The sequence below is a fragment of the Drosophila ficusphila genome, unplaced genomic scaffold (genome assembly GCF_018152265.1).
Source record: "Drosophila ficusphila isolate 14025-0441.05 unplaced genomic scaffold, ASM1815226v1 contig_197, whole genome shotgun sequence".
Classification (NCBI taxonomy): domain Eukaryota; kingdom Metazoa; phylum Arthropoda; class Insecta; order Diptera; family Drosophilidae; genus Drosophila; species Drosophila ficusphila.
The window spans coordinates 3,163,818-3,178,726 of NW_025064091.1; the positions used below are offsets into that span (position 1 = coordinate 3,163,818).

At 40.0% G+C, this 14,909-nt stretch overlaps 4 protein-coding genes across 5 annotated transcripts; 2 read left to right on the plus strand and 2 right to left on the minus strand.

The window, feature by feature from the left end:
* Positions 1-2,135: 2,135 nt before the first annotated feature.
* LOC108097678 (b(0,+)-type amino acid transporter 1) lies at positions 2,136-9,693 on the plus strand. Its single transcript, XM_017200142.2, is given in 11 exon segments — positions 2,136-2,381; positions 2,646-2,817; positions 3,467-3,513; positions 5,083-5,184; positions 5,742-5,785; positions 5,787-5,849; positions 5,910-5,985; positions 6,364-6,862; positions 7,136-7,232; positions 7,600-7,918; positions 8,058-9,693. Coding segments are annotated over 11 exon segments (1,566 nt in total). The 5' UTR covers positions 2,136-2,305; the 3' UTR covers positions 8,129-9,693.
* An 80-nt stretch (positions 9,694-9,773) lies between these two features.
* Positions 9,774-10,683, minus strand: LOC108097679 (nucleoside diphosphate kinase 6). The gene is made up of 2 exons (XM_017200144.2): positions 10,421-10,683; positions 9,774-10,228 (listed from the first exon to the last, which is right to left on the minus strand). The coding sequence occupies exons 1-2, from the start codon at positions 10,618-10,620 to the stop codon at positions 9,976-9,978; spliced, it is 453 nt and encodes a 150-aa protein (XP_017055633.1). The 5' UTR covers positions 10,621-10,683; the 3' UTR covers positions 9,774-9,975.
* Positions 10,684-10,898: 215 nt separating this feature from the next.
* LOC108097784 (probable 28S ribosomal protein S25, mitochondrial) lies at positions 10,899-12,348 on the plus strand. Its single transcript, XM_017200315.2, has 3 exons — positions 10,899-11,140; positions 11,209-11,403; positions 12,126-12,348. Exons 1-3 carry the CDS (start codon positions 11,004-11,006, stop codon positions 12,295-12,297), a joined length of 504 nt encoding a protein of 167 aa, XP_017055804.1. The 5' UTR covers positions 10,899-11,003; the 3' UTR covers positions 12,298-12,348.
* Positions 12,311-13,606, minus strand: LOC108097783 (probable RNA-binding protein 18). Of its 2 annotated transcripts, XM_017200313.1 has the most exons (5): positions 13,514-13,606; positions 13,357-13,448; positions 13,167-13,287; positions 12,874-12,966; positions 12,311-12,733 (listed from the first exon to the last, which is right to left on the minus strand). In XM_017200313.1, the coding sequence occupies exons 1-5, from the start codon at positions 13,523-13,525 to the stop codon at positions 12,446-12,448; spliced, it is 606 nt and encodes a 201-aa protein (XP_017055802.1). In that variant the 5' UTR covers positions 13,526-13,606; the 3' UTR covers positions 12,311-12,445. The 2 variants fall into 2 exon arrangements, with proteins under 2 accessions (XP_017055802.1, XP_017055803.1); XM_017200314.1 differs by lacking the exon at positions 13,514-13,606 and having other exon boundaries at positions 13,167-13,241.
* Positions 13,607-14,909: the final 1,303 nt, after the last annotated feature.

Below are 14,909 nucleotides of genomic sequence, written 5' to 3' on the forward strand. Positions count from 1 at the left end.
TATATTATTTATTTTTAAACGGACACTTGCACTCGGGAAAATAAGGGTGAAATTTCAATAATTCGTAAACACGATGTTGGAAATAAAACTATATTTATTTGAACTAAGAGAATGGTAAACCTCGAATAGAGTCGAATCAACTTTATTTCTAGGTACCAGTATTGCCAAGAAATCGGACCGTATACTTAATTTACGTTACGTATACGTAATCGTAGCGTATACTTAATCTATATTAAGTCAAAGCGCATATTAAGTATACGCAATGTTGTACTGAATTATTTTCAAATCTATGGATATTTGTGAAACGATTTTGATAAACAAAAGATAAATTTAAATAAACTTTTTTATCTATGTGAAAGGTTTTATAAAAATAATCTAAAACTCATTAATACCCATTTAACCATTAATAATCGTTTCTAATTATTTTCCCCGCCTGTTCGACTGCATACGTAGGCACACCGGCGTGTGTATCCAAATCTTGGGATGCGTATATTATTTATGCTCGTGCTACTGTTATACTTGTTCAGACATTTGTTCAACACTATCTCGATACATATACGATTTTTGGGGGCAAGTCCAGTGGCAGAATCAGAATGAGGAACTATGGGTGTACATTATGTACACGGGGCTGATGAAATTTGGCCGCCTCGTGGGCGAGAACATGAAATCTAGTGACGTAGTCAGATGCGAAATATACATATATATACATATAGTGTAACAAAGGGAGTCACAGTCACAGTCGCAGTCACAATAAAAGTCACAGTCGCATTCGCATTTGCTGCGGCACATGACCATTAATAAGCGACCAATTGAGTCAAATGAAATGCGCAACCAACAATTAATTGAGAGAAGCCAATGAATGGAGGCGAATGGACGCGATGAGATGCGATGGTATGGGATCAAATGGGATGGGATGCCACCATCGATGGATGCAGATTCTCGACAGAGAGAGTGAGAGAGAGAGAGAGAGAAAGAGAAAACCTTCTGACGTCGCCGGGGAATTAGCTGAATAATTTAATTTCCAATTTTTATGCAAAGCTATAAATAGTCGGGCAGATCAAGAGAGAAAACGAGCGGATGGATGCCTTCACCTTGACAATTCTATAATCAAAATATAGAACCGTACGACAGTTAAACAGACGCGAATTGCATAAATCAGTCGTCAGGAGGAGGACTTCTATACTTTTCAACTTCTATACGCAGTGTGTCACGTAGTCAGTGGAGAAAAGCTGGCGAATTTCGAGCAGAGCCGACGGCATAGAGTCTCTCTCTCTTGCCTTATTTTGTATCGAGATAAATGACTAAATGGTTTCAGTACTTATTTTTACCGGACAGGTTCTAACAACTCAAATGCTTTCATTTCAAGTGGTATTTCCTGGGAGTTGGAGTGATTAGGAGCTCTTATCGAAACCGGGGATCTTATTTTAGTATAGAGAACTTTATCATTTATGCCGCCTAATACAGTTTCATTAACTTCCAATTAAAAGAACAATAAATAAACAAAGTACTATCGCAAATTTTTAAACAAGGAACAAATGTTATGTTTGAAATATCTGTTCATTTGGAGTATTTTATTTAATATTATATTTAATATTAAATTTAAGCTCTAATTTGTGTAGATTTAAAGTTAAATGATTAAAAAATATTTTAATAATAATAATAACAAAAATAATAATAATTTGTTTTTATAATTTAAATCTGGAACTTATACATATAAAATATCTTTTATAAATTCTTATACAAAATCCTTGAAGCTAGATTCCGAGTAATGGCTGCACTAAAAAGAATTCTAGAAAATGTTATTTTTGGGTATAATTTTAAGATAAAATCTTTAAAGCCAGTTAGTGAAACAGGCATCTTTCATAATTTTCATCTTTATCATTAACCCACAGCAGCCGAAATTTTTTGCCGCATTCATCGTTTGGAGAAAGTGGTTATTCTCCCATCGCCGGTCGGCATTCGGCTTTCGGCTTTTGGCTTTCGTGTGTGTGTGTCGGCTTTCGGCTTTTCGGTTTTCATGTCCGCTCGTCGGCGGATTTTCCGGCGCTCGGCCGCCGCTCGGCAAGCGGAAAGCTCTCGCCGGGCGGACTATTTGACGCCGCCGCCAAGCGGGATGCGAACAGTTGCCTGCGAACCGCCGCCCACTGCGCTACACATTTTCTGGCCCGCTCTCGATAGAATCACTTTTTTTGTTAAACCCCACACATCTACTATATATTTATATATATATATTGAAATTCGTATATTCGCTGAGAGCTGAAATTCGCGGCGAAATAATTTTAGCAACTTGTTATCCGTCCATGCCATGCGCGATAAAATATCACAACTATTTTGCTTGCAAAAGAACGCATGCAAAAATAATTCAACAGATAATAACAGAGGTGTGTGCTTGTGTGTGTGCGAGTGTGTTTGTTTGAGTGTGTGAGCGAGTCCATTCATAAACTTTGTCTACACAGAAAAGAATTGTGTGAAATTCGAAATAGTCACGAATGCTTTAATCAAATATAAATTAAGATCAATGAATATTATTTTCTGTGCCCACGTTGGATTTATATATTTTTTTCTGGTTGCAATGCTAATCCATGTGTGTTCTGTTCTCTCTTATTTCCCGATCCGATCCGATCCGATCATGTGATCCTCCGCAGGACATAATGTGCCAACAAAAGCAACGAGCAACGGGACCATGTGCGCCAATGGGGCTCTTGGGACAGAAGGGCCCGAAGCGCCAGAGACCGACTCATCAGGGACCGGGCGGATGCGGAAGCCGCTGGAGAGGAATGGCTCAACGCAGAACCACGTTGTTCACCTCGAGAGAAGGTAATGATCCCCGACAGATCGGGCCAGTTTAAAGATCACATATAGTATGCTTGGGCTTAAAGATATCTTTCTTCATCATGAGTTTGAAATCTTTTGACAGAACTTCAGAAAGATTTTTGAAACTAACAGAAAGTTATCTTGAAAAGTTTAAGCTGCTCAGCACAGTTAATTTTCCTCTCCTCAATTGAAATATATTTTCTTATTGGTAAGGATAAACTAAAAACCATGAGCAATTTGAGTGGAAACGTTTTCAGTTTTCAGTGTAGATGTAAACATTTTCTATTTACCTTGCTAGAAACGCGCCGTCCGCTTGATTAAGTTTTAACACATAGCTGTTAGTTAAATGATTTACCCAATCCACTCGAAATTAACAAGTTCACAGGTCTATTTCTGACATCCATCTACCAATATTTAACTTTTGGCTTAACTACAAAGGCTTAAGTGATGAAATCATGACTTATTATTGTCCTTTTAAAGCTAGGCGTATAAGTAAATGGAAAACTTGTGTATTTGTTTGTTTTAATATTAACCTTTTATTCTCTTTTTTTATGATATAAGTTTAAAGAAAAGGTTATTGATTTTGAACCCTAAATTTAAGCAATGTACAACCACTTCTTATTTATTTATAAACTCTTGTTTTCCTTTTCAGGCTGGGCCTCTTCAGTGGGGTGGCTTTAATTGTTGGAACTATGATAGGTGAGTCTTAAAGGCCAATTGGAGATACTTCTGGCCGAGCAAATTGTCAAAACAAATGCATAAAACATGAGCGAGGAATGTGAAAGGCGACAAGAAAAGCAAATGGAAAGTGGTTCACAAAACACGAACACGCAATTTCCTTGGATTGTGTCAAATGATTTCACTGTTTTTGTTGTTGAGTTTTCCGTTCGCCTCTGGCTTTTCAATACGTCTTTCTCTTTTGGGAGTCGGTGAAAAATATTGAGGCACATTTTTTCATTGGGTTTATTTTTTCGTGTTTTTTTCTGTTTTTTTTTTTTTTTTTTTTTTGAGTAGAATTGGAGGCGCGCATGGCCAAAAATACGTACGCATAAATTTAGCTATATGTACGTCAGTACATATACACATCTCCGGCTACATATATATATATTTATATATGTATAAATGATGTCTGTCTGTGGGTGTCGGAGTGTATGGATATAGAGACACGCATTCGACGTGAGAATGAAAGTGGCAACAGGCGGAAGGAGGGAAAGCGGGGGGTTAAAGGCAGTTATTCAGGAGTATTTTTGAGGGAAGGAAAAGGGAAGTCCTGTAAACAAGGATGAAGCTTCGGTTGCTACCCATCCTGTTGTGGTTAATCAGCGCAGTCTCCCCGACTGAATCTATTTGAATACTGATTTGCCAACACGTGGAGGACATAAATAGTTTCACTTAACTAAATTGAATGCCGGGAAAAGGTACATATTAGGAAATGCCATAAAAACCTTGTTTAGAAATAACGTAATTATTGGTAAACTTTGTTTAAAAGCATATATTTTATTTTGTGTGCTCCTTAAATAATCATTAATAATTCCATTTATAAATACTTTGGGTAAACAACTATTCAAACAAACCATATAGAAACATTATACAAAAAACAAGAGAATATTTCATTTTTTCCGAACTTTTTATTCACCCAATGAGTATCGTTTAACTCCATTTACCATAATTCATATTTACCAAACACTATCGATGTGACCGCGACTGTAAATCGCCAGAAGCGAGGAGTTTGAGGACACGAAATACATATTTATGACACGAATAGCGCGTATTTTATCGCGTTGCACTTTGACCTTAGGCAATGGCGCCAGTTGTGGCACCAAAGTGTGCTTCGCCACCAAATTGTTGCACGCCTCCGGCTCGGATGTCCGCCCACCGCCCACCGTCCACCGACCACTTTTCGTTACTTCTTTTTCCAACACTCCTCCGCCTGCCCGGAAAATTCTCCGCTGCCAAGGAAAAACCACTATTTACCGGTATATTGCGTATTCGCCGCGTGGTCGGAGCTTTTGCCGAAGCTCTCGCCCACCGATGACGTCCGCACGCCCCCAATCGCATATATATTCCGATTCAGGTTCCACTCCCCCTCTCCACCTTCATTAGCATAAGCGAATCAATGGGAAAAGTAGGGAAAAGGAAAACAATGTGGGCTCCTCTAATCAGCTGTTTGCTCCAAACCGCAGCTGTAACCTATATCTATATATATTGTTACATGTACGTACATCTATATCCACTCATGCTCTTTATTTTTTGTATTTATTTGAATAGGGTCTGGAATTTTTGTGTCACCCTCCGGTTTACTGGTTCGCACTGGTTCCGTTGGAGTTAGCTTTATAATCTGGCTTGCCTGTGGTGTGCTCTCTTTGCTGGGTAAGTACAAGCACCCTCCGCTGAAAAGGAGGATTCATCCCCTCCTAAAACGCCAGATTCACCCCCCTAAAAAAGAAAAGAAAAGAAAACAACATGCATCACGTGCAATTGACCCAGTTAGCGAAACAGCCAAGTGGCCAAGTCCCAAAATCCGACCCTGCACTCATCGGAACACAACTTGTTGCTCGGCTGGCAGAAAGCCAAACTTTCGCGGAATCTCACACCTCGTAATCTTGTGCACTCTGCATAAACGGAGGAACCAGTTCCCCACACAATAAAAAAAAATAATGCCAATGCAGGCATTAATTTAAAATAATTCTCATCATTTTTTTGCGCCACTTGTTGGAATTTCCACCTACAAAATATATATGTTAAAAATCAGAATAAATAAAGAAATATGTTCTCTAAATAATAACTGAAATATTATAAAATATTCCTGCTTAAGTTCCTGCTAAGAATTATATTAAAAATCCCCCTGGACGATTGCAATTTGATGCCATTAGGTCTTGTAATTACTATCGATTTTCCTAATTAGTTTTCCCAATCGCATTTTGCAGGCGCTCTGGCATATGCTGAACTTGGCACGATGAACACGTCGTCGGGGGGCGGAGTGGGCGTACTTCATGGACGCCTATGGACCGGCGCCGGCGTTTCTGTTCTCATGGGTATCGACTTTGGTGTTGAAGCCATCTCAAATGGCTATAATATGCTTATCATTTGCACAGTACGCCGTTGAGGCCTTTGTGACGGAATGCGATCCGCCCAGGGGCGTGGTCAAGATGGTCGCCCTGGTGGCAATTGGTGAGGATTGACATCGTTTTGGGGATTGATACCGAAGATATAACCCAAAAGAATGGTTCTTAAACCTGCATAGTTTTATTTGATTGCAAATGGTTGCATTATTCTTATTCATTTGTTACCAAAAAAAAAAAGGTTAATTTAACTTCAATATTTTGTACTCACTTTCAAATTGATAATCAGAATTTAAATGATATTATTCAGCACAGATCTGATTCAAAAAATATTTTTATTAAACCAAGTAAAGAAGGAAATTATAAGAACTCAAAGTGGTTGCTTTTCTACAATTTAATCCAGGTTTAATTCGGTATTGATCCCCTTGCTACTCTTGTTCCAATTTAAAACATGAATTTCAACTTCAAACTATCTTTCCCCGTACAGTGATGATCCTGTTCGTGAACTGCTACAGCGTGAACCTGGGAATGGCGGTGCAGAACATCTTCACCGCCGCCAAACTGGTGGCCGTGGTGGTGGTGATCTGCGGCGGAGCCTACAAGCTGATGCAGGGCAACACGCAGCACCTGTCGAATGCATTTAATGGCCCGATGCCGAACGTGGGCGCCATCGCCACGGCGTTCTACACGGGCTTGTGGGCCTACGACGGCTGGAACAACCTGAACTACGTGACCGAGGAGATCAAGAACCCGAGCAAGAACCTCCCGCGCTCGATCATCATCGGCATTCCGCTGGTGACGCTCTGCTATGCTCTCATCAACATCTCCTATCTGGCGGCCATGTCCCCCGAGGAGATGATCGAGTCGGAGGCGGTGGCGGTCACCTTCGGCAATCGGGTGTTGGGAGCCCTCGCCTGGCTGATGCCCCTCAGCGTCACCATCAGCACCTTTGGCAGCGCCAACGGCACCCTCTTCGCAGCTGGGCGGTAAGAAAGCAATGGGTTTTGGTGTCTAGAGAAAGATAGAATCCCAAATCATGGATTTAAGAATAAAGGAAATGATTCCCTTGTATTTAGATTAGAATTCAAAAGTATAGAACGGGAACTGAGAAAGAATCTATGTAAACAATAAAATTAAAATCCCAAATCATAATTCTCATAATGAAAGGGAATTATTTCATTGTATAATTCAAAAGTAAAGAACTAGAACTGAGAAGGAATGTTTGTAAATACCTTATGATTTTTGTCTTTCCCCTGTAGTCTTTGCTTTGCGGCCAGTCGAGAGGGTCACCTGCTGGATATCCTCTCCTATGTCCATGTGCGTCGTCTTACACCTGCTCCGGGGCTGATATTCCACGTAAGTATATAGTAAATATATAGTACTACCCCTAGGAACAAAGCTCCAAGTAGATTTAACCCCATTGCTTCACAAGTTGTATATAAAATCATGGATAATTTGAATATCGTTTGTAAATAGCTTAACTCTCTTTTTGTCTCCAATTTAGTTATTCAATTTTTGTTCCCATTCCCACTTAATCCGCTTGTTAATTCCTTACTAAGTATATCTTAATGTGTAATCTGTTACCCAGTGGTTAGGAATATCCCATCATGATTTTGTTTTGAAATTAACTAGCGTGAATGCTTGTGTATCGATCCGATCCTCGTTCTAAACTCCCCTTTCTCTCTCTGTATCTTTCTCTGTGCGTTCTTATCCCCGCCTCCAGTCGCTGATTGCCTCGGCAATGGTGCTGCATGGCACGATTGAATCACTGATTGATTTCTTCAGCTTCACCGCCTGGATCTTCTACGGCGGCGCGATGCTGGCCCTGATCGTGATGCGCTACACCAAGCCCAACTATCCACGGCCCTACAAGGTGCCGATCATCATTCCCGTTGTGGTCTTGGTCATCTCCGTATATCTCGTCGCAGCCCCGATCTTCGAGACGCCCCGCATCGAGTACCTCTACGCCCTGCTCTTCATCTTCGCGGGCCTCATCTTCTACGTGCCATTTGTTAAGCTCGGAATGACACCGAGGTTTATGAGTGAGTCACTTGGAATACAGAGGGGAAAACCCCGTTGTTTTTCACCAGTCAAAGAAGTATTTGATCTTGGGCAAAACAAATGCGGTTTTCCCCTTTTAAAAAGTAACTAATATCTAATACAACTCCTTCTATTTTACAGACAAGGTGACGCTGTTCTTCCAGCTTCTGCTGGAGGTGGTGCCCACCTCATCGATGGCCATGTTCGAGTGAAGCTGCCCCGGGAAGTGGTGCTCAATATTGGTGGATCGGGGTCACCAGATGGCAGAGCGAGAGAGACGCAAATACATTCACTTAATTAACTATACACACGAGGATATATTGGGAGTGAAGAAGCATAGACAGGATACAATGGACGAGTGTTAAGAGCAACCTATATTGATATACTGACGTTGTCGTTGACAAAGTAGTGCTAGAGAAACAGAAAACTATTTGAAATAGTCTTTTTATGCTATGAGCTGGTTATATTCAAAAGGTTATATATGAATATACAGATATTTAGTGCGGATACATCCAGGTGTATCTTTATGTAGCGCGCATAGGCCAAGTTGCATAGTTGATATGTACGTACGTTTATACAAAACCAAACAAAAGCAAATCTATATATACATATATTTTTGTGTTCTATTACTTAAAGATCAAAAAACAAATGACAGAAGCGACAAAAACACACACCAAAACCAAAGTCTAGAAAACAACTTTGCCAAGCGGTTAGGAGTGGAAGCCCATCGATAAAATGGGTAATGGTTTGAGTACAGTGCCGCCAGGAATCGATGAACACCACCAATCAGTACAGTACCCACCTAAAAACTACACTCGCCGCAGAGCTTTCGGGTTTGTCCTTGTTTGTATTCGTTTGATTTTCCGTTGACGTTTTTCTTTTTACCCACACACTATGTTCGAGTTAAACGATCTAGAGATCGGCTGGAATAGCAATATTTATATAGATATATATATATATATACGGCGGGGACAGGGATGATAATAAAACCAACAAGGAAACACAAAATACAAAAATAAGAAAAACCCCAACTGAATGTTTCTAACTTTGTGCGACAATGACGCGTGTGAAATTCGTAGGACTGCAAATAGGCATTAAAGATTTGTAATTGATACCAAAGTAAGGTAAAGAAAACAAACACTGAGAAAACTCAAACAAAAAAATAGAAAAAGCCAATGAAAAAAAGAGAAAAGCAAACATAAATACCACTATGGATACTTGTTAAATACATTTTTTTGCGACTTCTGTCTGCTTTGACAAATCGTTGCAACCAAAGCTAGATTTAGATTAAGAATGGCGGTTATACTTCTATTATTATATTTAATGTACCATTTTTTTTTTTTTTTTGAATTTTTGTTTTCGGTTTTTTGGTTTTCGTGGAGGACTCGTCGTACGCGAGTTAGAAAAAGACAGCAGATGCAGGTGCCGTCTCACTCGGCTGCAAAAATACAGAATTTACCACTTTTCTTTAAAGTTTGATATACTTTTTTTTTGACTTCTTGCTATGCTTCTCAATTGTCTGAACCGATATACAAAACATTTATATCTTTACCTATTTATAGGGATACTACAGAACTTACACACACATAAATATATATTTATATAATTTGTTAAGTTTATAAATTTTATAATTTTATTACCAACTATTTACAATGAGCTAAACGGTAACCAGAACAAATCGAAAATCTCTATCTATACATGTACCTACCACCTAATAACAAAAGAATTGTATTATGTAAACCAAAAATTGACGAAATAAAGTTTTTGAAACACATTATTTTGTAAAATCTTTTTTGCCCTAATAAGGGAACTCTCTGCTTAAAACAATAAAATTAAAGTACTTTATGCTTCAAAACATATAATTTCATTAATTTTTATTGTAATGGTAAAATCTTACATTACTCAAATTCTAAAATAAATCAACAGTTTTCTATTCCGCTTAAAAAATATAACATTCAGGCATTTTAAGAAGCTCATTGAAATCTTATAAATTTAAATGTGTATAGACAAGAATTGCTTATACTTAAAAATGCTATGAAACAAGTTCTGACTATCTTGGCTACGTCTCCTTTTTCTCCTGGCGATTGAGAAGATCAGCGTTGAACTCCGGAAACAGGATGCCAATTTCTCGAAGGGCAGATGCTTCGCTATCGGATCCGTGGCAGGCATTCCGGGTGTCGGATAATCCGTACAAGGCTCTTATGCAATTTGGATCACTATACACGGCACGAAAAACTTTGGTGGGTCCTAAAAGACTTCGCCACTTCTGGATGCAGGCTTCCGATTGAAGAATTAAGGCGTAACACGGACCACTGGGGAAAATATGTAAAAATTGTTATAGTAAATTGCTAAAGACTAAGTAAGATAAAGTAATTTAGATTTTTAAAGCATACGTTTAGAAGTGAATTTAATCCTATAAAGAGTTTTTGGCCCCTTTATACATATCTTTCTTAATATAGAATCTATTCTCAAATAATATTGGATATATTTAGTGGTATGCCAACCTGTTCATAAAGCTAGTTAGTCGGTGGTAAAAGAATTTGCCCTTGTGCTCCGCGTAGAATCTTTCCGAGAGTTCTTTCGTAATGCAAACCTCCTTTTGGTCGAGAATCGTAAAGTCTTTGGAGATTAACGCCCGGATTTGCTGCATCGCGTAGGTATTCCGCAGCACGTGCGGCTTTATCAGGGCCAGCGTTATTTCCATATTTAAGGTTTCCAAATTCCACGGAATAAAAGGTAAACAAATTAGCTAACAATAAGTCGCCGGTGGCAGTTATAATCGGTTTATCGATAGTTTAACGCTAATTCAATCTGGAAAAAAATATGTTTATGTGCCTAACATAACCATAACCAACCAAGTTGTTTTATTTTATGCTTTACTTGTATGTCAGTGCTTGTTTATATTTACAGTGTAATTAAAATGTTGGTGCTTAATACTTAGTGGAAACTCACTAACTTCTTATCGATAGCTCGTTCCCCAGCGACTGGTCACACTGCCCCCGATCAGCTGTGCACATTACACAAGCAGCGGCTTTTATCCGAGTTTAATTTTGCTTTCGGCAGCCTTATTTGAATTAAAACAGCACCATGCCTTTCATGAAGGGACGTGAGCCGATTCGTCGCACCTTGAAGTATCTGAATGCGGGGAAATTGGTGCTCAAGGACAAAGTGCGCATTTTCAGCGTCAACTACAACACATACGGCGATCATCACGCGGGCGCGAGGTGAGCTTCCAAATTACGGGACTTAGCGTATTACCGTATTAACCGTATTAAACTTTGATTCCCAATAGAGACTTTGTGTTCTGGAACATTCCGCAGATCCAATTTAAGAATCCCGAAGTGCAGGTGCTCACTTTGAAGAACATGACGCCATCGCCTTTCGTTCGCTGCTACTTTGATGACGGCAGGGACATGCTCATCGATGTGGACAGCAGGAATCGCGACGAGATCATCGAACACCTCGTTCAGGTGGTGGGAAAGACCAGGTAAGTCTCTATCAAAAGATCATACACATTCTATCATGAGAAAGTTCTCAGAAACTGCTATCATATTACGGATTATTTAAACTTAGGTTCTCATTATCAGATTTTAATTGGTCTTATCTGTATTGTACCTTTTCTTGGCTTAAAAGTTGTAGAGATGTTGATGTTTAGTGGTTTTCTACTTTCAAATTAGGGTTTCTTGATTTTATATTATAATTTACAGGATAGTATAGAGATTTTGTACTACTCTAGGGAAAGCGTTGTCTAGCGCTGTCAGATCAGGTTCATAAACTCATCATTTTATTCTAGGAAAACTCTTAATAGACAAATTGTTGGGCTTAGTAATTCCTTTGTTTTTTTATTCGCTCTTTCTGGTGTTTAATTTCTTAGGACGTTCTGTAAGCTTATGAAAAAACTATGATTTTAGCTAGGAATTGTGATGTTCTTATTGTGGTGGCAGGTTTATATTGGTTTATCTTCTCATCATTTGAGGGAAAGTAATTAGCTGGGAAGTTGCGGCAGGATTTTCTTTTAGTTTGAACTGGGATCCCAACTGCATTATTCGATGAGGTTTCATTTATCGCAACACACAACGATACGTTTCATTTCATCAATCAAGTCTGAACCGCAACACTCATTTGGAAAAGAGTCTTCATCCAAGACTCCATTTGCAATCTGTGATAAAATAACTACATATTAAACAATTTCCCATTTAAAACTACCAGAGAGCAACTGGATGCGGAGGCACGTCTGAAGGAGAGCAAGGACAACCCGGCCAACTTCGGCTACGGATGCGACAGGCACTGCATCTGCGAGATTCCCGGCCAGGTGCCGTGTCCCGGAACCGTTCCGCTGCCCGATCACATGCGCGGCAAGGTCAAGTTCGCACCCAAGTAGAAGTCCGTTCGCCTTAATGTTCCTTTCTTTAATAAATTAATTGTAAATTTACACCTGCAAGGCTCGTCTGCTGAGGTAGCGCCCTAAGTACTAATGATTTTTACAGACTACGAGTGTGAGACGATGGCAATGTCGGGTTTGGAAGGCCTCAGCGCCTCTTCGGTCGCTGCTGTCGATGATATGGAGCCGAGGACTTCCCATAGCGCTGCTGCGTTCCGTCGCGATCCTTGTTGAACTGGTAGCGCTGTATGAAAGGCACGTTGGCCTCGCCTCGGCCCGATGTGTTCAGTTCGAGATTGTCGTCAGTCTGCCGCTCCAGCACCTTCAGTTTGGCCTCGATGGCGCGAATGGCCTCCGTCTTGCTGATCTTCTCCTCCCGTTTGCCGGTTCCCAAGGCGGGAATCTCCAGGCGTGGCTTGGGTTTCTGCAGGTCGTCCTGTAGGGAGGAAAGTATTATATAAGGTGTGTCACAGATGGTATCAATGAGGAAGGCAGGTTTCTTGACGTTTCGTAAAAAAGCTAAGCCAATTTCTCTTGAAGGGTATCACAGGTTGGAAAATTTTCTGCGTTACTTACATATTTGATGTTTTTTGCTAATCGCACGGCTATGGAGCGATTTCCCACGCTGGTTCCATCCAGCTTTAGCAGTGCATTTGTAGCTCCCTCGTTCTGAAAGGGATCAAGATTGTTTGGAAAGGTAAAAACGAATGTGTAGGAATCTGGCTTTTTAAGTCGGATTAAAACTATTCGCCAAAGTAACATGTACCAAAAAATCTGTTTACGTATTGTACCTAGCTGAAGGTACATATTTGCTCAGCACTGATCCCGAAATGCAGCCGCTGAACGGCCCAAAATTGCATTGTACCCACCTGCGCAAAGGTGACGAAGGCGTAGCCCCTCGATTGGCCAACCATGGGGCCTCCCTTGTGGAACAGCATGTCGAACTTCTCGATGGCACCGCATTTTTGCATCAGTTTGAGGAGTTGAAACCGATAAGGGGATAATGCAAAGTGAACTATTAGCACGATCGATTTTCGCTGCAATTCAGCTGCAACTTACTCGGTGATGCGCGAATCCAGGTTGCCCACCCAAATGCGTCGCGTCTCCTCGGAATTTCCGCTGGCGCCACCGCCTGATCCACTCGATCCGGCCTGAAAGTACAATTTAAAATTGGAAATCGATCTATAATTAGACTTTAATACACGGATTTACGTACAGCGCTTGCCATTTTCTTAGCCAAAATAAACAGAAAAATGGAGTGTGTTGAGTTTCGGTGACCCGTGGTGAACTGCGGTCAGCTGCTCGTGCAATTCACCACGACAGTGCTGCCACTACAAAGCGATAATGTGGTAGGACTATCGTCGAAAAGGTATGTTTATTTCAAAATCTGTTTTAAAAACAAAAAATTTACCTTCAAAAAAGCCCGATTAATACTTTCTGTATGCCAAAATGAAATTTGTGGTCTTCAGTGACCACATTTGCAGTAATTGTAAGACAACTAAACGTTTTTTGTAAGCGGCAGTCAATTAAAAAATGTGTAGGGGTAAAATGTTGCACAAGATCGAGGTAACTAAATTATTTAACTATCCGTATTCACAACTAAAGCTTATATTTTTACGGTGGACGAAATTTCCCAAGCGGCGGCGATGGCAAACGTATTCCAGTTTTAAAAGGACATGACAACCAGGTTGAAATCTGCAAAGCCCCTTGAAATATGCAACAGCAGTCCTGGGGACAGGATGGAAATAACTTGATGGGGACTCATGTATGCGATAAGTTCCAGAACCCCATCTCCATGTCCTTTCAACTGCAACAAGGACAACTAAATTCCTACGCCTTCATTTCTGGACACTGACCCGATGTGAATGCAGAAATTCAAGATATTTTTATGGTAAGTGGAATATGAAATGTGCTGGAATTTACTTACCTTCATTTATGGCTTAGGGGAGGCAGTCATAAATTTATTTTAAATAATTTTTTGTATACAACGTAAATTAACTGGCTGGTTAAAAAACTGGAAACATTAATTATCGTTAGAACCCTTTTTTTTATTTAGCTAATTGTTTGTGTATTAAGATTGTGTGATCATCTTGCGGTTTTGTTTATCCATAATAATTATAGTTATAATTTATCAAAGGAAACAGAGGGGATCCTATGAAAATCGCCAGTTTAATATTTAAATTTTAGCATGTAACCTATCCAAATAATTTTGTCATGAAGCTTTTTTCAAAGCTTTTTTCTTCAAAGGAATAAGGTTTTTTTTTTTTGTGTGTTACTAGTCGCTCCACGTGTTATTCTTTTCCTGGTTTCAACTCCTAATTCTCGTCGCCCAGCCATTTGTCGCACGACCTTCTCAAATTACCATTGTTGAGCTGAAGCACGGGTGACAGGCAGCCGGAGATGGAAGTTGAGGAGCTGGGTTCCTCGAGACGAGGTCCTGGCAATGTGCTCCTGGAAATGTGAGTCCGTTTCGTGAGATGGCGAGCGGTGATGAAAAACCGACGCTTGATCTCTGTCGCAGCTTCGTTTCTTCTGCTCCGCCATTTGTTTAAATAATTCACCGAGACGTCGGGTTCCTCCATGCATATCGAGTTTGTCCAGCCCGAACGCAC